Genomic DNA, 22,101 nt, shown 5'->3' with positions numbered 1-22,101 from the left:
CTGGCGGACGGAGGAGCCTGCCCGGGCAGGAGCTCCGCCCGGCGAGGGGCTCCAGCTCGCCTGCCAGCGGGTGGCGGACCTGCTGCGACAGCCGCCTCTTCTCGCCCGGAGCGGGTCTGACGCGGGCCTAGAGACGGGCTGAAAGCAGCTTAGCCGGAGCCGCGCCGTCTCCGCTGCCCTTCGACGAATGCGCCCGCAGGGTAGGGAGGGCGGCGGTGCGCCTGGAGAAAGACTGCTGGCAGGGGCGGGCACCGGAAGAGTTTTGCCTTTTAAGTCAAAAGGCTGTTTGGCATCAGGGCAAATAACGAGCGCCAACTTGATTAAAATATTGGGGTTGGGGCAGGTAGGTGCCATCCCGCACAACTGATTACTGTACAAGACATGGTATGCACACACCATTTGAATAGCAGTGCCCATCAACTTTGGGGGACCCCAGTTGGCTCCTGCTATGGGCGCAAAGTTCTGGTGTTATGAAAAAGGGACAAAAAGTTTTCTCTATCCACTTTCTGAGCTTTCCTGAGGAGAGCATTCCAGAGAGAAAGATGGTGTTCACCACCACTTACGACAGTGAGCACATGAGGTGAGGAGGCTCTGAAGACGGGCAGGGTCCTGTAGAGAGTAGAACCTGGATCTACAGAAAGTAGATGCCATTGTGGTGCTAGCAAGCAAGCAGACAGACAGACAGACAGACAGACAGACAGACACTCCTCAAGACAAGCAACCCATCCTTTACCACTAGACCCCTGCTGTTACTTGAAGAAAAGCCTCTTTGCATAGGTAATGTTGTTTATTATCACCACTGTATAATAAATATTTAATTTACTACATAAGTAGTGTACCTTCTAAACTGGGCAATTTTGCCCCCAAATCGGGGGGGGGGGGGGGGTTAAAGCATTGGTGGCATAATAAAGGTGCCTCAGAGTGTGTTCTGGGTGTTCTATGCATGCTTAGGGGGTAATAAGGAACCTGAGAAGTGCAAAGGATCATTTCCTTACATATTGCGAAAACTGTGGGTTTTGTAGGTGCATAAGCATATTTGCTATGGGCTTGCATATGTGTGTTACTTGTAAGACAGGCTGCACACACCAAACATTAGGTATGACTTCTCACAAAGAATCCTGGGAACTGTAGTTTCCTCCTTGCAAAGCTTCAATTCCCAGCACCCTTAACAAACCAGTTTCCAGGATTATTTGGGGGAAACTACAGTATATTTTTTAAATGTATATTGTGTATGCAGCCAAAAAGTACGCTACCACCCCGAAAATACCCTTTGCTCCTTTTGTGCTCTCCTCCAAATATTCTCATGTAGCACCCCCACTACAAGGGGTCCAGCCTGCGATATTCTTGCTCAAATGAGCATAATGCTAATGTGGTGAGCCAATGCAAAATTAGGCTTGCCATATGTCAGGAAAATTCCTGACCTGTCCTGGTGTTCGGGTGTAAAAATGGTGTCATGGGGGAATTTTGCCGAATCGGCAAAATGTCAGGGAAAACCTAGATGTATGGCAACGCGATGGAAAAACCAGCGGAAACAGTTTCAAAAGCTCAGCAATGTTGGGGTCCAACTTTGCGGGTGTCAGGAGTTTTACTTTTTGAAATATGGCAACCCTAGCAAAATCCTTAACAACCAAGGCCCCAAAGGGTCTTTCGGAGCGTCTTGCAAGCCCAAAGGTCGCGCTCGGGAAAAGCGACGAGCCTCCCTGCGCGCTGCCGGCCAATGGCAAAGCAGACGGTGAGCGCTGCTGGCAACAGCTCCGCCCACTTCTGACCTCATATGCCCCGGCTCCGGTGCTCTAACTCATCCGGTTCTGCCGTGCCCGCTCTCTATTCTTCCCGACCGGGCGGTGCTCCCTAGAGGAAAGGTTCCGGCCCAGCTATGGCCGCCTCGGCACCCGCCCCGGCAACCCCGGAGCCAGCGGCGAAGCCGCTACAGGCCGCCATGAAGCTGGCCAGGGGCGCCCTCGAGCTGGACGCGGGAGACCGGCCGCGGGTGAGACGGGATCGGGGAGGGGCGGCGAACAGCTCCCCTCCGGCTTTAAAGGAGAGGGGAGGTTTTGCTTGGGTCGGAGTACGTGTGAATGCGCATTCCGTGTTAGCTGCTGCTGGGGGTTTGGAATGGCTTTGAAGAGAGGGGAGGGGTTGAGGTGCCTTTGGATTCCCCAAGCCCCTCTCCTCCCGACGTCCACGGGCCCGGGCGGGGTGGGGCTCTTTCCTCTGCGGCGGACAAAGACCCTGCGGGGCATCCCGCTCCTTCTGCGCCAGCGGCCCATCCAGTGGTCAGCGCTGCCCAGCTCCCCACTTTCCTCGGCCTTGGCGTCCGGCCCCCTACCCTTGCTTTGGAAGCGCCCTTGCACACGCCTCGCATCGCTTCAAGCTCCGTATTGCAAATGCCGTCTGCGTCCGTTGCTTTGTTCCACGACTAGATTGCTGTCTTTAAAAAAACAACACTAAAACGATTATTCATGTGGTGCCTTCAGTGGGTTTCCTTTACTGGCTTCCTTAGGAGGATTTAAATGCACCAGGCTGGTGCCTTCCAGATGTTTTAGACTACAACTCCCATCAGCCCTTCTTAGGGGCTGATGGGAGCTGTAGTTCATAAGACGATCCTGCTGGATCAGACCAATGACCCATCTAGTCCAGCATCCTGTGGCCAACCAGATGCCTGTGGGAAAGCAGAGCCTGAGTGCAAGAACACTCTTAGCAAAGTGTTTTCTAGCAACTAGTATTCAAGAGCATAGCTGCCTCCAACTGTGGAATCTGGAGGGTACCATGTTGGATCAAGCTAGGCCTTGACCTTTCACGAACACTCATTTATTTGGCTTTAAGTTAGGATTAGAGCCTGCCGCACCCCTTTCAGGGCCAAGAGTAGCATTTCTTTGTGGCCAACCTTTCAGGGGTTGCATGTCAGGGGTGGGCATGGCCAGAGGCAAAACTGAGCAGAGCAACAGATGTGGCATCATTACATTAAATGTTCCTGCAAATGGCCAATTGCCAAGAAAAGCCGACATGGCCACATTTTATTTCAAAAAAGGAAACTTCCCCCAAATGAGAAGCTTCCCCCAAATGGGATTGGTAAAAAGAAATTTGAAAGGCAAAGTCAAGAGATTCAAATCATTCCAAAATGTTTGGGAGATGTTTAAAAACATAGTATTAGAAATTCCACTGGAGTGTATACTGCAGATCAGGAAGGTACCACAAGGTCCAAGAAGATGCCAGTGCTGTTAGAGGCAAGGAGGCTTCCTTAAAAAAGTGGAAGTCTTGTCCAAATGAAGGGAACAAAAAAAAGCACAAACCTTTGCACAAAAAGTGCATGCAGACAGCAAGGAATGCTAAAAATATATATTGAGCACATTAAGACATTATATATATATATATTGAGCACATAAAAACATTAAGACAACTACAAAGTAGTTCTTTAAATGTATTAGTAGCAGGAGACTTTCTTGGCAGGTGGTTGGTCCCTTTGGCACACGAGGGAGTCAAAGGTGTGCTAAAGGAGAATAAAGAAATTGCAGAGAAAGCAAATGAGTTATGTGGGTCTTGTCTTCACTATGGAAGATATAGGGCAGACCCCATGGCCTGAACTAACTTCTGCAAGAGGGGAGTATGAGAAACTGAGGCAGATACCTCAGTCCAAGAGATGGACTTGTAGGCCTAAGAGACAAAATTAAAATTATTGTGTTTGAATCCTGCTTGCAGGTTTCCATAGGCATCTGGTTGGCCACTGTGAGAATCGGATGCTAGTCTAGATAGATCCAGCAGGCTCTTCTTATATTATTACCCCCTGCTCTATAGCACCCCAAGTGGCAATATTTTCAGGGCTGAAAATGCAAATAGCACACTGCCTGAGAGAGCTGGCGCAGCATCCTCTGGGACAGGATTCTGACCCATGCCTCCCAAATTGTTGCACTCCAGCCAAGCATCTTGGACTGGTCGTGAGGATGGGAAGAGGAGGAGCTGTGTACCGATAGTGGGGACTTGCCCTGCTGAACTGAATTTCTCTCCTGTCTCCCTCTGTTTGGCAGGAAGCCTACGTGGAATATCTGAAGAGCATCAGCTACATTTCCCAGGTCCTGTTGGAAGAGGCGGCAGCAGACAACGGTGTGTCTAGGGTTTTGCTTTGCAGCTTAAGTGGTTGCTCTCCAGGCTGGTTTATGTTTCTCGTGGCTGGAAGGTGCCACTTCCCAAGGTGGCGATGGGTGCGTGTGGATTGCTGAGCCCTTAGGCTGCCTCCGTGGCTCTTAAGAATGGGTTCTACAGGGGACTAGGAGGGCTGTTAAAAATAAGCAAACACGTTTGGATACTCAGGACCATAACAAATATTTGTAGAGCTCAGAGATAACAACCAGTGTATTTGCTTAGCGAGTTGTGAACTCTGCTGTGCCCCACCCCACCAAGTTTTCCTGCTAGTCAATAACATCCCTCCTCTCCTGGATAGTGCAGCTGGCTGGACAAAACTGGGCAGATTTTATGGCTCCATCTGGCATGGAGTCTTCAGAATGTTGAGATGGAGGGACTCTTGAGAAGGCCCTTTGTTCAGCTGCTGTTGGCTGGAGGCACATTGCCAACTGCTGCAGTTCTTGAGTGTGTTTGTGGAAGGCTTTGGGGCTGCTCTTTCCTGATGCGGTTCCTGCAAGATGGGCCAATTGTTGTGGAATAAGTATGGAGAGCATAGCCTTTCTGGCAAGATGGGGGCAGGGAAGGTGACCTTGTGGTTGATGATAGTGAGCCTGAGGATATTTGACTTCCAAATGTGATGGGGCTGAGGCATTGCACTTTTTCTGTCCTTCCCTTACAGTGGATGGAAACAACATGACACCCGACACTCCGAAGATGCTGAAAGTGGCAGAGCAGTGCCTGGAAAGAGCCAAAAGCAGCATTGCCAAAATCGGTGAGGGGTGTTCTTCTCTCTCTCTCTTGCTTCATTTCTGTTATTAATTTTGTTGCTAAAATGTGACTTTGGGCTGAAATTCCAGGATGAAAGCTAAGGAGGGGGCTGCATGTTTAATATTCACATCAGTGAATTGTTCATAAATTGCACAACAAGTTATAACAGCTCATTGCAAATCCTTCCAGGGATGGGCCAGGGAGGCTCTGTGGTTCTTTGCTTTGCCCAATGCTGAGCTGTTGTCTTTTCTCCCCGACACCAGGAAAAACTAAGCTGAAGCTGGCAGCAGCAGAGAGGATTTTGGGGCCTGCTCCTGTCTCCCGCCACCGCAGGGTCTTCTCGGATGAAGGTGGGAAGCTGTCGCCTTTCCTGCCTCCCGAGATGTTCCAGAAGCTGCAAATTACAGAAGTGCAGTGTGCGAAAAAGTAAGGGGAGCCTTCTTGATGTGCTGGTGGCTTGACTTGGGGGGGGGGGGTAAGGGAAGGGTGGTGGCTGAAGCTCCCAGCCTTCTGCTGGAGGTTCCTGGGATAACCAGTTCTGGGCTGAGAGTTTCCTCTGTTTCTGCTGACCCTTTGAAGCGTTTCTGCTTCCTATGCAGGGAGCTCACCCCTCTGGAGGAGGCATCGCTGCAGAACCAGAAGCTGAAGGCCACCTATGAGGCTCGGCTGGCCCGCCTCAACCCCAGTCAAACCATGCAGAAGACTTCGCTGGCAAGTGGGGTGCAGTGGGTGCAGTGGGTGGCCTGGAGGATGGGTCCCAATAGGGCTGAGTACAACACCCCACCCCACAATCCGGGGCCCCTTCTGGCACCTCAAATCCATCCTGATCCTGCCCAGGGCAATCTGGGGCCAAGCCGACCCACATCTGGGCCCTGAATTGATTTGGGGGTCAGCCCATATGTTTAATTAAACATGTGGTCTGAAGGAGGAAAAAGGAGGCGTTTCCTTCAGTCCTGCTGGGGGCTGCTTCGCCAGAGTGTTCCCTGCAGGGAAGTGCTGGTGAAGCAGACCCCTGCAGAGAGCAGGACTGAACCTTCTGCTCACCAGCTGGTCAGTGTAGAGTTCAGCCCTGCTGGGTGCTGCTTTGCAAGTGGATTTCCTGCAGGGAATGTGTTGGCAAAGCAAACCTTGAAGGGGCAGCCTGCCTCTCCTCCCTGCTCCCCACTGCCCAACTGCTTGCTTTTCAAAAGGCCTGGGGATGGAGCAGCATAGGGATTTTGGGAGTGGGAACCTCCTTGCACAGCCTTGAAAATGTGGCACTGGGTTGGTGGTGGAAGCGGAAGTTGCAGCTCCTCTTCCTGGCTGATCCCTAAGTGCAGCACAATGCAGACCCCTACATTGTCCGTCTGGCTCCCCCGCTCTGGCCATGGCTGTGGGCTACTCCCCCCTGAGGTGCTTAGTTGCCTTCTGGTACCCAGCAGGCTGTGCCTCTGCCATCTCCTGTTTTTTAAGAAGCTAATTTCAAGGGAACGACCCACCTGCCACCATAGCAATTTCCTAACAGTAGTGATGGTGGTGCAGTTGTGCATAATGAGTACACAACACCATCCATTGACAAATTGTACCAGCAGTGACAACATGCATGTGAAGCTCCAGAGGTGGGGGATTTGGGGCCCCCACAGCTTCTATGGTTGCTTTGTGGAGGAAATGTTTTTGGTGTCCTTGTCCTTCTTCTTTCCCCACTCCTGGTCCAAACAGTTCTGTGAAGTGTAGCCTCAGTTCCATTTCTTTACCCTACAGACGCTTTCCCTTCAGCGCCAGATGATGGAGAACTTGGTGATTGCAAAAGCACGAGAAGAGACAGTATCCTTTTCTGGGGGAGATGCTTAATTGCTCTTCAACCATCCTTGGAGGTGGCCAACTCAGGGGGCCATGACAGTAAGAAGTTTGGCAGGGACAGTTCCTTGCAGGTTCTCAGATCTGTGAATGGGATTAAATCATACCTGTCTAATTTTTCAGGGGTAGCCAACCCTGATTCCCTCCAGGTGTTGCTAGACTACAACTCTCATAGAAACAGATGACTGACAGCAATGGTTCTCCAGGATTTCAGGCAGGAAGACTCTCCCAGCCCTACCTGGAAAAACCAGTGGGAATTAAACCTGGGACACCTTCTGCATGCAAAGATGCATTGCCTCCCTCATCATTCCTAACTGCTGTCCGTGTTGGCTGGAGCTGAGCCCACAATACATGGAGGCTACTGTCTAGACTTCCCCTGTCCTAGTTATTCAGGGGCTCTACTCAGAGTGAAGGTCTGGGTCTTTGTGCGGGAGATGATGGTTATTACTGGGAGATCAGCTTTTGTGTCTCTGCTTTACTGAGATTGTCAAGTTGGGAGAAGAATGCTGGCAAACTGGAATGCCTCCAGGAGTGAGCTGCAGGGCAAATTGTAAAATGACAACTAGCTGGAGAAGTCTGGGTGCAGAGAAGGAGGAGGTGGCTGTTACTGGGCTAAGGGTGCGCATAATAGTCCAGGCCTTGAAAAGGGAATTCTTGAGCAGAATGGCCAGAGAGTAAGCCAGGAAGCAGGGCTGGCCAGCTGTCACCAACTTGGTGCCCTCCAGCTGCTTTGGACTACAACTCACATGAAGCCTGAGTTCATGGACGCCACAGCACTGTTGGGATCAGGGAAGGGAAAGGTGGAGAGCTGAATTGTGGGAAACAGGGTTGAAGGAAGTAGGAACCTCCCCTTTCCACCCTGATTTCAGTCACATTGGAAGGGAGAGAGGGGATGCCATCTCTTCCCTCTTGACCTTCCTGCGAAGCAGAGAGCCTCAGTGGAAGCTGGGAAGGGCTTTAATCAGCCAAGGGAGGGGGCAGAATGACTGAACAGGAGTCAGAACCAGGCCCCTCCTACGCAGATGAGAGCAGACCCAGCTGCCCCTCAGAGCATGCACTTGCAGGCTTGACCTTCCCTTGAGGCGAGAGCATCTCCTGAGTGTGCATGCCTTTGCTTTAAATGTGTGGCAAGAGGGGTGAGCTCGTTGGGACATCTTTGTTACTTACACTTGCTGCTGAACTTCTTGCCTTGCTCCTGAATTCCTGAATCATTACTTATGAGCCCTCATTCTCTTGCTGAGCCTTTCCCGCCACCTGCCTGAACAAAGCTCTCTTTCTTACGTTCAGGGAAGAACCTCTGCCTGCATATGTTGTGGGGGAGCCAGGTTGCCCAGCTAGCATGGCCGTACAATGACAGGCCTGATGGGAGTTGTAGTCCAAAACAGCTGGAGGGCACCAAAGGCTGGCCTAGTCTAGTGTCACATCTCCCACAGTGAGCCAGGCAGATGCCTCTGGGAAGATCACAGTCGGGACCCAGAGGCAGCAGCCTCGCCTGTTTCTTTGTGTAGCAGTTAAAAGCGGTGGACTAGTAATCTGGTGCCTCCCCCCCCCCACACTGGCCAGGAGGACTGGAGTTACCGGATGCCTCCTATGTTTACCTGCCCGTGAGCATGGACTGCTTGCAAATGGAGGAACAGGCCCCTTGTTGGTCTCTGGGGAGATGTGGTCACTCTAGCAGAGGTGGAGGAAGAGGGAGTGTTGCATTGTGAAACCTTAACTCTGCTTCCCTCCAGCTCCAGAGGAAGATGGAGGAGCGTCGGCTGAGGCTGCAGGAAGCGGCCAACAGGTGAGTCTGCCCTGTGGGGGCCAAGCAAAGCCTCCTTGTGCCCCCAGATCGTGGCTTGGAAAGGGAGGCCTGGGTGCTCTGCTCCCCCACTGACCCGAGCCTTGTGCTTGCATCTCCTTAGGAGGTTTTCCAGCAATGCGGTGCTGACCCCAGAAGAGCAGGAGCAGAGGGCCATTTACGCCGCGATCCTGGAGTACGAGCAGGACCATGTACGTGCGAGGCCAGCGATGGGTGGTGCAGTTGGTTGCGACAGCGCAAAACCCAGTGTCCTCCACCTGGTGCCTCTCAAGCTCCAGCTCTGAAAGGATGTGGTCCTTCACTGGAAAGGGCAGGAGTGACAGAGAGCCACCGTGGGGGACCTGAGTCTGGAAATGGGGCGGAGAGGCTAAATCCACCCAGCCTTCTTGGTTGTGCTTGGGGGATTTAAAGGGGAGAGCTGCAGCTTGGCGGGAGAGCATGTGCTTGGCATGCAGAAGGGCCCAGGTTCAGCTCCTGGGGTTGTATTTGAGAAAGGACCCGCTGCCTGGAAAAACCTGGAGAGCTGTTTCCGGTCAGTGTTGGCAATACTGAGCTGGGTTGACTTGGCCAAAGGCACCTTCCTGTGCTCTGTGCTAAGCCTTCTCTTTGCAAATCCAGAATCATAACAGGAAGGGAATCTAAGGTCCCTTAATGGGAAGTCTCCCCCCTCCCCCTGGCTGAAGGCTAGACTACTTATCCCCTTGCCTAGGCGGGTCAGGCCCCTGAGGGACGTCCCCCTCAACACACACACACAGCAGCGGGAATGGAGGCGTCAACCAGCACCATGTTTGCAACTTTTGGTATTTGCAAAGTGGAAAGGGTGGCTGACCCAAGGTGATGGTGTTCTCTGCTCCCACAGGAGTGGCCAAGGTTGTGGAAAGCCCAGCTGAGGAAGAGCCCCAACGATCTGTCCCTGGTGCCCAAGCTCATCTCCCACCTCCTCAGGTAAGGAGCAAATGGTTGTAACCTGTGTGGGCTTTGCTAGGAGGCCTTGGGCAGGAGAAATTACTGCAGCGTGTAATATGTGAGATTGCCTCTGAAGATGGTACGGAAACTTCAGCTGGTACAGAATTCGGTGGCCAGGTTGCTCAGCGGGGCAAGACAGTTTGAGCATATCACACTGATCTTGTCCTGACTGCACTGGCTGCCAATCAGTTTCGAGGCCCAATTCAAAGTTCTGGTTTTGACCTATAAAGCCATAAGTGGCTCAGGACCACAATACCTCAAGGACCACCTCTCTCTGTATGAACCCAGCCAGACCCTGAGATCATCCTGTGAGGCCCATCTTCGTGTGCCTCCTCACAAGAAGTCTGGAGGGTGGCAACACAAGAATGGGGTTTTTTCTGCAGAGGCTCCCCACTTGTGGAATGCTCTCCTCAGGGATACGCACCTGACGCCTCCATTGTATATCTTTAGGTGCCAAGCAAAAACATTCCTTTTCTCTTAGGTCTTCGGCTAATTAAACAATCTACGGCCTTTTAAACTGCGTTTGGCAGGTGGTGGGGTATTGTTTTTGTTTGTTACTATGTCTGTATTCTTGTGTTTTTACATTGTATTTTTGGATAATAGTTTTATTAGTTTTCAATTAAAGGTAAAGGTACCCCTGACCGTTCGGTCCAGTCACAGACGACTCTGGAGTTGCGGCGCTCATCTCACTCTATAGGCTGAGGGAGCTGGCGAATGTCTGCAGACAGCTTCTGGTCATGTGGCCAGCATGACTAAGCCGCTTCTGGCAAACCAATGCAGCGGACAGAAATGCGCTCATTATAGCAATATCAATTTATAATACAATTACTAATGCCAATTGTTCAAATACTGAATTATATAATTTAGATAAGGTGACCCCCTTCATGCTAGAATTGATCGTTTGATGATTTTCTCTTTTTTCTGTGTTCCAAAATCTTATTAATTTCAATTACATTCTGGTAATAATAATAATAATAATAATAATAATAATAATAATAATAATAATCCCTTATACAACAACTGCAGAATTTACATTGTAGTAACTTACATTGTAAACTACTCTGCGACCCTCTGATGAAGGGTGGTATAGAAATTTAATAAATAATATTTTTAAAATGGTGGTAGTTGATTGTGGCCCAAGCTGGGGGGGGGGGTGGCCTTGAGGTTGCCTGTGAGTGCCCTTCTCAGCATTGCCCATGCTCCTGCCATAAGAGACGACAAAGGAAAATCATTCATCAGCTGCTGGGGAACTCCCTGCCCCGTGACTGTCTTCAGACAAGTCATTGCCTGAGCCTCTGTCAGAAGCTTTGGAAGGTCTTTTCAGGAACGACTTGTGAGGTATACAGTTAAGTTGTTGCCTAGCCTGGATTTTCAGCCAGCTAATATTTTGGCTACTAGCACATAATCAGACATCTGCTCTCCTCCCAATATGCCTTGCAGAATCTTTGTGGAAATAAACTGGGGGCACCCTGAGCTCCTTGAAGGAAAGCTGGAGAAATAAAGGCAGAGTTGTCACCACCTAACTTCTACTGAGAGTAGACCCACTGAAATGAATAGACCTAACACAGTAATGCCCATTAATTTCAGTGGGTCTGCACTGAGCTTCACTAACAGTAGATACAACACAAATCATTTTGGTTGGCTGCGCATACTTACTTGCTTCCAAGTGATCTTGCCAAGCAGTGATGGAAGAGCATCTGTGGGGCCCACCAGAGGTTGGTGGGCTCCCACTCCCCTCTGCTCCAGCATCTGGCATGGCCAGTGGTCAGGACTGAATGGAACTGGAGTCCAGCAACATCTGGAGGCCCCCACAGATCTTCCCTGCCCCTGCTGGGTAAAGGGTGCTGCTGCAAATCTCTTACACCCTCAGACCCCAAACCTTTCAGGAGGCAGCTGCTTCAAAGCTTTGATAAACGACAGTAAGGATGTGACCCTGCATGAGATCTAGAACCTTAAACCCTTCTCGGTTATAGTCCATGTCAGCTCTTGGGCAGCTGACTTCTCTGCACCTGTTGGCCAAAGGTGGCCTCCTTGTTTTGTTCTGCCCCAAGAAAGCAAAAGAGAAAGTGGTGCAGCCCCCAAAGAGAATGGGTCCGTGGGTGCGGGTCCTTCCTACCATGATTCTCTAACAAGTCCCTTGTTTCCTTGCCTCCAGCTTTGCGGATCACCCCATCTGCCAGCTGCTGCGGAAGCTGCAGTGCTCGGCCTACAGCCGCGTCTATCCACTCGTGAGCTGGGGCAGAGCAGATGCTCGAGCCGTAGGGAAGGTCTCCCGAGGCCTTTCCCTCTCCTCCTCTCTGGACGCCGAGGCCTTCCTCTCGCCAGCCCCCGAGGGACGGAGGCTGCGGTCCTCCCAAAGCATGCACTCCATGTTCTCCGTCCAGGAAAACAACAAGCTCAACCTGCGGCACAGTGTTTCCAGCAGCCCCCTCATCGAGGACCCCAGCCTGAGCACCCCGGAGCGGAGCCTGCCTCGTGAGGAGCCAGCTCCTGCCCTGGTAGAGAAGGAGAGTTCCTTCGAAGACCTGGAGCAGTTCTTGTCTGCCTCCGAAGCCTGGCCTTCAGGGCCCCTGAGAGAGCCCCAGGGCCAGCCGGCCGGCCGGAAGCTGTCAAGCCAGCAAGAGCAGCTCAAAGCAGTCGTGAAGGACATTCACAACTCCATTGGTGAGAGCAGCTTAATTTGTTTGCAAGAACAAAAGAGCCTTTTGCATTTATTCCAGAGTAAGGCTTTTGTGCGTTAGGAGTCCGTTTCGTCCAATGCATGCAGTTTCGTCTCATGTTGCGAACACATATTATATAGATTGGGGCTGTAAAAAGCAAAGTAAGAGGGAAATGAAACACAGGGCAAATCAGCAGTGGTGGCTCACAAATCTGTTTTGGACAACGCAGACATCCTGGCATCAGTACGCCAGTTAATACTCATAACTTTTTTAAAAAAAATTAAATCCTTTCTCTTGGTTCAGGTTTTTTTTAATGTAGAATACCTTCTATCTATAAGCTCAGAGCAGCTTACAAAAGATTTTCACAATAAAAACCACCACCAAGTCTTTTGCATCGGACACAGGGCAGGTGGCCATGACAGGGAGGGGGGGTGCTGTGAAAGTAGTAAGGATGTGCCAAATCCTACAAAGTTGCAATGGACAAGTATGTGACAATTCAAAGTCGAGGATTTGCCCTTAGCTTCACCCACACGCTTCATCATGCTCTTTTGATTTTTTTAAAATCGAAACCAGCAAGCGAACCTTGGGACACTATCCCGTCTCTGCTGAGAAAATCAGCAGAGCCCCGCAAGTCCTCTTTTGAAACCATCCAAGCAAGCGGGCATCCATCCCCACTTCCTGTGGTGGCAAATTCCATCAATCAGCCTCCCCGCACTTCCTAGCCTATTGCCTTTCAGTTGTTTTGGACTAAAACTCCCATCAGCCCCAGCATCATATGACCATATTGACAGGGGCTGATGGGAGTCGTAGTCAAAAACAGATGAAGGGCACCGAGTTGTCAAAGGCTGCTTTGAAAGATTCATCTTCTGTGGCTCCCTGGGCACCACCAGAAGAGGGCAGCACTGCCTCCCTGGAATCCTTGTCTCCGAAGGCTGTAAGATTGCTGACTCTGTACCTTTCCCCTTAAAAGGGGCTTCCTGCAGTCCTGACCACCACCATCTCGCTTTCATTAGCTGACTGGTCCACAGAACCTACAGTCTTCGGTGGGAGAATAGAGAAAAATCCACACACATGTGCTGAAAATGTTGGTTCACTGGTGGCTGTTGCCCATTGGGACAGGCGGCAGGGAGACCGATAGAATGCCAGAGCCAGGAAGCTTCCTCCTTCTACGCAGGCAAGACTTGAGATGGAGCAGGAGGAACCTGCCAGCCAGTTCACACAGGCAGGAGCTGGCTAAGGGCAGACGGAGGTTTTTGGGGCAGTGCCCCATATGGTGCCCCCAATGTATTATTCTTTTAGAGCCCAGCAATACACACACACACACACACAAAAAATGGATCTGCTGCTACACCTAACAGGATCTTATTTCCTTGCATTATTCTGATATTTGATATTTGCCTTGCAAGCAGAAGGTCCCAGGTTCAATCCCCAGTATTGTCTCCAACTAGGGCTGGGAGAGACCCCTGCCTGAAATCATGGAGAGCCAATCAGTCTGTAGGATACTGAGCTACATGGACCAATGGTCTGACTTGGTATGAGACAACTTCTTGCGTTCCTGTCATCTAAGTTAGCAAAAAGAGAATAACGAAATGGGAGAGTGTGGAGTGCAGTGTAAGAAAGTTCTGACTTTCCCCATGAGTGCTATTACTACTACTACTACTACTACTACTACCAAATGTCATTATTTTTAATGCCCCTGCTTTGCTGGTGTCCCAAGGGCGTGCTCAGTCTGCCTTATTGGCTAATTGAGCGCTTCCTTAAAGGACCGGCCTCACTGTGTTGGTTTCATTTGCTCCCCACCCTATCAGTCCACCTCCTGGGCTGCCTTGTGGAAGTGTCCTGCGCCAGTCGCTCTCTGGAGCCTTTCTGGCTTGCTCTGCCTGAATTGTTTCTCTCCCCAGACAGGCTGCTCTCCCTGACTTTGCTGGCCTTTGAGGGCCTGAACACAGCGGCCTCCAAGGACCAGTGTGTGGCACGTTTGGAGGAGGCCTTCTTTGCCCCCCTCTGGGGGCCTCTCCTGGCTGTGTACAGGTAAGGGGGCCAGGCCTTTTCTGGCGGAGATCCTCGTGGCGGGACTTTTCTCAGCACAGCAGGCAGGGCAAGAAAAACCCTGCCTTGTGGACAGTTGTTTCCACTTGGGAGGGAGGATATTGGGCCACCTACCTGGTGGAGGGGCTGGTTTTGCCTGCGATGACTTGTTTTGATATATTGTTTATTTCATAACATTTATATGGCACTTGATTGTAACTCTCAAAGCGGTTTACCAAAAAAGCAATTAAAACCGTAAGTGGAAAACAGCTACTGAAAACATTCAGATGGCAATTAAAATCAGTGCTACGCTACAAATAGATTAAAGCTTATGTAAACATTCTACTTATCTGGTTAGGCTTGCCTAAGGAAAAATGCTTTTAGTAGGTGCCCAAAAAAGGGTCATACAGTGAAGGTGCCTGCCTGATTCAATCGGCAGGAGTTCCAAAGTTTCTTATGAGTGTGGAGCAGGTATTATGTTGTACCTGCAATAAGTGGTGGTTCAGATTGAAGCGGCTAAGTGGGCTTGTATGGGGCAAGGTATTCTCACAAGTAAACTGGTCCCGGTTAAGGGCTTTGTATACTAACACATTGAATTTGGCCCGGTAGCAAATGAGCAACCAGCGTAGGTTTCTGAGCACAGGTGTTGTACGCTGAAAGGGTCATCACTCTCTCATCACTTGTGCTGTGGCATTGTTGTCTGTGACTTAGCAGCCAGACAGCTGTTTGCTGTTGAATTAAGAGTAAAATGCATTTTCTTTGGATCTGGGTTGGGGCCTGTGAGTTTGGGAAACCCCACAACGTCCATTCAGGCTGTTCCTTTCTCTCCCCCTTTGCCCCCCACCCCACACACAGGAATGTCTACAAAGCCCGGGAATCAGCCCTTTCCAAGATCATGGAGCTGCAGAGAAATACGCCCCCCTCTGAAATGGGGATCTCTTCCAAGCTGCTCCCCCAGGGGAACGCCACCTGGGGAATCGGATCCTACCCGTACTGCGCCGCTGTGCAGGAGCTGATGCTGATTCCTCTGGGCAGCTGCCCTCAGAAGAAGCTGGAATGCATAGGTGAGGCTACCTGAGGCAAGTGAGATGCTGAGCACCCAAGCACTGGAGACCTGTGCAGAATCCAGAACCACCGGTGCATTAAACACTTGGCAGACTGCATGTCTGTCTATCTAGAGTGCTAGTGGGGAAGAAACTTAGGAACAGAGCCGGGCCTTTGGCCCATCCAGCTTCATGCTGTCTTACACTGACTGGCAACAGTTCTCCAGAGTTTCAGGAAGGGAATACTCCCCCATTGGGGTCTGAATCCGAGCATCACAGCACTCTCCCCACCTGTGGTTTCCAGTGACTGGCATGCGGAAGCATCACTGCCTCCAGCCGTGGAGACAGAGCACAGTTTTTGTGGCTAGTAGCCACTGAGAGCCCTCTCCTCTACGAATCGGTCCATTCCTCTTTTTAAAGCCATCTAGGTTGGTGAGCTGCATGGACCTGATAACTGACTTTGTATTGTGTTCCTATGGCACCTCTTTTTAACACGCTCACTGTCTTTTGGCTGCTGTTCCCTGCAGTGCGGACGTTGCGTGTCATCTGTGAATGTGCTGAGGAGTACTGTGGGGGCCGGGAGGGCCGGCCCCAGCCGGCATCGTCTGCCATGTAAGTACTGCAGCCCAAGTCCTTCCTGTGGGGAGAAGCATGCAGAAAGCGAGCCCTGGGTTGGCCCTGGGTGTCAAGAGGCTTCCTCTGTCTTGGAGCCTGCCCCTTCCTGGAGGCGTGGGCTGCTTCTTCCTTCCTTCCTTTGCACAGGCCCTCCCCTCCCCTGTCTGGAGCTCCCGGCACTGCCATTGACTCACTCTCGCTGGCTCCAAGCTTTCCGCTGCCCAGACACGCACCCAGCAAGGGGGCTCGGCCGTGATGGATCCCTTCCGACAGCGGGGCTCCCCGCTGTGCCCAGCCTGAGTGCCGGTCCCCGCGCCTGTGGACCGAGCCTGAGTCTGCCAATTAAGGAGCTTGGATCTGTCAGAGGGACTTAGCCCGCAAGCTGCAGAAGGGCAGCGGGGAGGGAGGGAGGGGGGAGCGGCTTCCCAGCCAAGCAGCGCTTAGCCAGGCAAAGGGGGAGGGAGGACTGTCAAAAGAATTAAAGTGGGCGAGGGCAAGACAGCCCAAGGGCTTCAGGGGCAGAGCTCCAGGCCAGGCAGGAGGGGCCCTGAGTCTTGGGACAAGTCTGCCAGGCTCCCCGCTGAGCAAGGGGAAGGAATGCAAGGATGGCTGGGGCCTGCCTCCAGGGATGCTTTGTCTCGCCTGTTCCCCACATTCCAGGGCTAGGCAAGTGGGGAGCTGCTTCCTCTCCCCTGGCCGACTTGCGTCAGAGCACCTCCAACCACCGGCTGCTGGGGAAAGGCCCTGGCATCTGGGCAACAGCTGGCAAACTGACCAGCCTCTCTATCTCTCTCTCTCCCACAAGAGTTACAATTGTGGTGCAAAAAAAGTCTTCTTAGGTTGTATGAGTAGCTTGTTTTGCCTGCCTTGGGCTGGCTTGCTTCCTTGCCCTCTTGGTCACAAGCATTCTCATTTCCACCCCACAGTGTTGTTTGCTAAAATGCATTCTAATTTTTTTAAGTTTGCTTTATTGTTTTCTTATAGAATTGTTATTGAATTCTAGAGTTGGAAGGGGCCCTAGTCCAACCACCTGCCATGCAGGAATCCCAGCTAAAATGGCAAAGCAAGCAGGATTAGAACAAAAGCCCAACTTTCCATGCTTTCCAAAGATGTGAGGTCAGATTGCATCCCTTAAGTGGTGCCAACATTCATTCTGTCCACCTTTAGCAAGGAGAAGCTGGGCCCATGAGCAGAGCCTTCTCTGCAGAGGCCCCCAGCAAGAAGGGCTGCCTTATCCATTCCCTGACAGGTGTCTTTCGACACAGCCAGACAACTATGGGCTTGCAGTGCATTTCGGGGGACTCTCATTCATTTTGAGTTCTCATGCACCCCCCCCGCACCCCCCCCCGCAATGCTTTGGCCGTCACTAGTGTGCTGGGTACTCCCTAGCTGCCTCTTGCTGAGCCAGACCAAGCACCCCTGGGCACTTCTTGTGCTAAATCTGCCATCGGTGGGGCCCCTGAGCCAGCCCTCCCCTCCCTGCAGTGTGGGCCACAAAGCTGATGTGGAATTTTGTCTTGCAGTGGTGCTGACGATCTCCTTCCCATCCTTTCCTACGTGGTCCTCAAGAGCAACCTGCCTCAGCTGGTCTCAGAGTGTGCTGCGCTGGAGGAGTTCATCCACGAAGGGTAGGCAGCAGGGAGGAAGCACCTCTGTCGGCCACTGTGACAAGCAGGGGCCGACCTCTCTTGAAGAGAAGGCAGGCAGGCAAGCATATCAAAAGCATATCCCAGTTGAAACCTGCAGGTGTAATTTAATAGTTGACTGATTCAGAAGTCATGTCCGTTCCTGTATGTTTTTAGGTGCTAAATGCATACTCTGCAAGCCTTATAGCAAGTCAAACCACTGGTCCAGCTAGCTCAGTGTTGTCTGCACAGACTGGCAGGGCAGTTCTCTACAGGTTTCAGATCATGTGAGTGTGTATAAATATTTTCTCAGCCCATCCTGCAGATGTTGAGGACTAAAGCTGAATGCAGAGTGAGTGCTCAGCCACTGAGAATAGTTGAGGGCATTTCCTGCCACAGCAGCTCCTAGTCACTGGGCATAGTTCTGCCCCCCATTCCCTGGGTGGTTTGGGATGGATTCCTTTGCTCCAGAGGGGATCTAGTGCCTCACTCCATCCCCTTCTCCAAATTTCTGGAGCCATGAGCCTTCAGCCACAGGCCCACCCAAGGCAATACAATCTGGCTGGCGCAGACACAGACACCATTGCCTAAATCTGGCCGAGTCTAGCTCTGCCCACCCACAACCTCTGTGCCGCCCGCCTCCGCATGGGGAAGGAGTCCCTCCACCACCACCTCAGGCTGTCGGCTCTGCTTACACGGCCTGCCAGCTTTGGAGTCTGAGCAAGACGCAGCCAGCATGTGGGTGAAGCAGCCAAGGCATAATCAGACTGGACAGGCGCATGGGGATCGCGGCTCGGCTCTGGAGCCTCTCCTCTCCAACCTTGCTCTGTTTTGACTGGGAAATGTCCCCATTTCAAGCCCAGAGGCCTCCACAGATAACCCAGAAGCTGCCTAGTGGCCCGGTCACAGCCAGGCATGCAGCCAATTGCAAACTCCAAAAAGCTCTCTTTGTTTTTCTAACTTCTCTGTTTTCAGTAGATACTTCTGTGACTTGTTTTTTGTCCCTGGAGGGACTCAAAGCCTTCCTAGCTGAGCTTGTTCATTATCTGATTGACTGTCTTTTTGGTTTATGCTGCTTTGTCTCAAAAGACTGCAGGGATGAGCACTGAGAACAGCACCCAGCCAGCATAACTTTACTGCCATTGTCTCATTTCTGCTCTGTTTAGGCTTTGAACATTTGCCCTGAGTGCAGAAGAGATCTGGGCGACTCCAAAGCTTCCTCCAAACATCTTAATTATGAATCCATCTTTTTTTTCTCCTTTAAAAAGTTTTGCTCTTTCCTGCTGCCTTCAGTAGACGAGTCCCGCAGGTGGCTGAGACTAAGATCGTCATCTAGTTCATCGTACCCTGTCCTGCAGTGGCCAGCCAGACGTCCCCATAGGAAGCCCACACAGAGGAGAGAGAGAGGAGGACAGTAGGCCTTCTTCCCTGAACATTTCCAGCATTCAGAGCCAGACTGCCTCTGAATGTGGAGGTTCCACCTGATTGACACAGCATCCTCCATGAAATTGGGCAGCACATTTAGGACAGACAAAAGAAAGTACCTCTCCATGCAGTGCATGGTTATATTTGCTCCCACGTGAGGAAGTGATGGCCACCAAGTTGTGGGGCTCCAAAAGAGGAATAGACCAATTCACAAAGGATGCGGCTACTCCACACGATGGCTATCCTCTCCCTCCACTGTCAGAGCCATCTGCCTCTGAATGCCAGTTGCCAAAACCTCAGGAGAGGAGAGGGCTGTGGTGCTCAGGTTCAGGTTGCAGGCTTCCCATTGGGTGGCCTGGGGGTCACTGCGAGAACAGGATGCTGAACCCGATGGGCCATTGGCCTGATCCAGCAACAAGGCTCTTTTTTGTTGTTGTCGACACTTTCATTGTCTTTTCGCATATTACCTTATTTAGTCAAGAAACACAACAGACTGCAACAAGAATATAAAAACAAAACATGCATAGTTTGGTTCTCTTCATATGTTTATTTAAAGTCGCCCAATTCCATACATTAATGCAGGGTTCTTGCCCATCCTAATATGATGGGAAAGAAAAAAATTACATCTCATTTTCTTGCTTGCATACCTTCTACTACAGGTGTTGCCTGTTGGCTTTAAGGCCCTGAGAGTTTCAGCTTCTCCAGCCAGTCACTTGGACATTGCCATCTGCCTGATGTCTCTCCCTGCAGATGCTGAGCAGATCTTTCTCTGACACTCTCGTTTCCTTGCCAGGTATCTGATTGGCGAGGAGGGGTACTGCCTGACCTCCCTGCAGAGCGCCCTCTCCTACGTGGAATCCCTTCGCCGTCCCATCCTGCAGAAGTAGCTGAGCTCTGCCCTGGGGTGCCAAGGCGACGGCCTCCCCCTCTCTCCTCCCTCTGGTGGGGACACTCCTGCCCCCCTCCTCCAGTCTGCAAGATGACAGCTTGCGGTGTTCTCCCGAGGGGGCCCCCCTTTTCCCCCTGCCTGCAAAAAACCAACCTGCTGAGGAGGAGGAGGCCTCCTGCCCCTCCCTGGACTCTGTGCAATATGGGCAGGGGACATCTTCATAGCCTTTTGTATTAGCCTGAAATGTTGGAAGGGGGTCCCTGCCTTGCAGCGTGGACTGGATGTGGGAAGGGGGTGGTATCTGACACTACCCTGGCTTTGGGGGAGGTGCCTCTCCTAAGCCTCGATTTGCTGCTGACTCTCTGCCTAGATGCACTGGGGGGGACAACGAGAATCAGGCTGTTTCCTTCTCCTGTTTCCTTGGCTAAGGAGAATCCTCTGTCCCTGTCCCTCCCCAGATCCATTGTATTTGCTGCTGGGTCCAAGGAAGCCAAGCCCCTCTGCCCATCATAATGCAGGAACTCCTTTTAGCATCTGCAAGAGCAGTGATGGGCACCTGCCTAGGCCAGCATCTCCTGCCACCACTTCCACCACCACCCAGCCTGCATGCTCCCTCTTGCATCCTTGCTTTTGCTACATGGGTGGTCTGCGGTGGGGAATCAGGAAAAGGGGGCAGGGGGCAGAGATCCTGCTGGGATTCATACTGTGAGGTAAGAGAGGGGAGTCTGGTGTGTGTGTGTGTGTGTGTGTGTGTGTGTGTGTGTGTGTGAGAGAGAGAGAGAGAGAGGTGTATGGATGTTACGTGCATGTATGCTTGGTGAAGCAGGGTAAGACCGGTTCTTATCCACTCCCACTCACTGAAATCATGGGATCTGTGCAGTTTTTAGAGGCTGTTTGCACTGCCTCCCAAGTGCATGGATTTCAGAAAGGAGTGATTGTGTGAGAGTGTGTGTTTGTGTGTGCGTGTGTCAGAATTTGCACGATCTACTGAAGATAAGCTTTGGGCCAGAGTGGAAGCAAAGCCCTGGACCATGAGCATTTGGAGGCCTCTGGATGAATTTGCACAAAGCCCCTGCAGGTGTGTTGCCTGAGTTGCAGTTGAGCCACGCACTGGCAGGACTTCCCTCTGCTACGTTTTCCAGAGGAATCAAAGGACTTTGGGAAGGGAGGCCCTATGATACCTGCCTGAGCCACACCTGCGCTGTAAGCCCTTCCAAGCTGGGGGGAGGTTTCGACGAGCAGAATGGGGAGCAACGGGTCTGATGGGGGTGATCTTCCTCCTTCCTCCTACTGTTATTATTATTGTGAATATTTATTTATGATCACACTCCTCACTCTTTCCTCCAAGGAGCTCAAGCTGGCTTACGTGCTTCTTCCATGCGAGCCTCACAACAGCCCTGCGAGGTTGGCTAGCCCCTCTGCTGCAAAGACACATTGGCTGCTGTTAAAGGGTAAAGCAACGGGGGTCCAGCTGCTGCTGTTCATGCTCAGCGCTGCCTCCTCTTGCAATGCCCCTGTCTGGCCAGCCATGACTCCTCGAGCCTAAATTGCTGGTTCCTTCCCTTTCCACTTGTCCAGCTTTGCTCTTGGTGGGCTGTAATAAACACACTGTCTTCTGGCTGCTCAGAAAGTCGTGTTTGTTTTTTAAAGCGGGGAGGGGGCATTGCGGTTGGGTGGAGACATGCTTTTATGAGCTCTTCCCCTCCACTCAACATGGCATCAATTTGGGGGATCATAAAGCCAGCTTGCCTGATCATTGGATGAATTTAGTTGGCCACACACTTTGGGGAGACTGCAATAGACCAGACCTGCAGAGGAGCGGAGGGGTGATGGGCTGTTTGTGGCTCACTGGAGGTGTTCTAAGCAGGGCCTATTTTCACCCCCTCCCACCTCTTTGCAGGAAGATGTGAAGACCAATCACAACTTTTAACTTCTGTACTGCTCTTCCTCTCCCTGGATTCAACAGCATTGGGTTGGGGCAGGGGTTAGTGCCAATCTCCCAAGCCTGTTGCAGCTGCCCATGCAACCACTTCCTCTTCCATGTGAGAGTTGTCATGAGGATATGCCATTTCTGTAGAACCCAGCAAAGAGTGGGGAGAAAACTGAATTGGGGCATGTGGAGAGATCAGAGAGGGGTAGAAATGGTGGTCCTGGCTTCAGCCCTGAGATGTTGGGGAGAGATGCAGGGCTGAGAGAGAGAGAATATGCAAGGAGAAAGGGCAGTGTTCATCAACCTTGGGTCCCCAGGTGTTGGTCTACAATTCCCATCATCCTTGATTAAGCCGGCAGGGGATGATGGGTGTTGTAGTGCAACAAAAGCTGG

General features: G+C 51.6%; 1 protein-coding gene across 2 annotated transcripts; it reads left to right on the top strand.

Annotated features, from left to right (window-relative positions):
* The first annotated feature begins 28 nt into the window (after positions 1 to 28).
* VPS9D1 (VPS9 domain containing 1) lies at positions 29 to 21,408 on the top strand. 2 transcript variants are annotated; one of them, XM_083754530.1, is made up of 15 exons: positions 29 to 777; positions 4,026 to 4,101; positions 4,799 to 4,891; positions 5,151 to 5,313; positions 5,487 to 5,598; positions 6,628 to 6,690; positions 8,457 to 8,509; positions 8,631 to 8,718; positions 9,387 to 9,472; positions 11,649 to 12,157; positions 14,055 to 14,184; positions 15,037 to 15,245; positions 15,752 to 15,836; positions 17,363 to 17,467; positions 19,683 to 21,408. In XM_083754530.1, the coding sequence occupies exons 3-15, from the start codon at positions 4,813 to 4,815 to the stop codon at positions 19,774 to 19,776; spliced, it is 1,776 nt and encodes a 591-aa protein (XP_083610656.1). In that variant the 5' UTR covers positions 29 to 777; positions 4,026 to 4,101; positions 4,799 to 4,812; the 3' UTR covers positions 19,777 to 21,408. The 2 variants fall into 2 exon arrangements, with proteins under 2 accessions (XP_083610656.1, XP_083610655.1); XM_083754529.1 differs by lacking the exon at positions 29 to 777 and adding an exon at positions 1,797 to 1,990.
* The last annotated feature ends 693 nt before the right edge of the window (positions 21,409 to 22,101 follow it).

This window comes from Podarcis gaigeae (assembly GCF_964106915.1).
Source record: "Podarcis gaigeae genome assembly, chromosome: 8".
Lineage (NCBI taxonomy): Eukaryota > Metazoa > Chordata > Lepidosauria > Squamata > Lacertidae > Podarcis > Podarcis gaigeae.
The sequence above is the reverse complement of the archived record's forward strand: the minus strand, read 5'-3'. Positions and strand labels throughout refer to the sequence as shown.

Excerpts from the sequence above, each read along its gene's own strand:
- VPS9D1 (XM_083754529.1), top strand. The coding sequence starts at position 1,877 with ATGGCCGCCTCGGCACCCGCCCCGGCAACCCCGGAGCCAGCGGCGAAG. Across the intron at positions 8,510-8,630 it reads CTGCAGGAAGCGGCCAACAG|GAGGTTTTCCAGCAATGCGG; the intron begins GTGAGTCTGCCC and ends GCATCTCCTTAG. Across the intron at positions 14,185-15,036 it reads CCTCTCCTGGCTGTGTACAG|GAATGTCTACAAAGCCCGGG; the intron begins GTAAGGGGGCCA and ends CCCCACACACAG.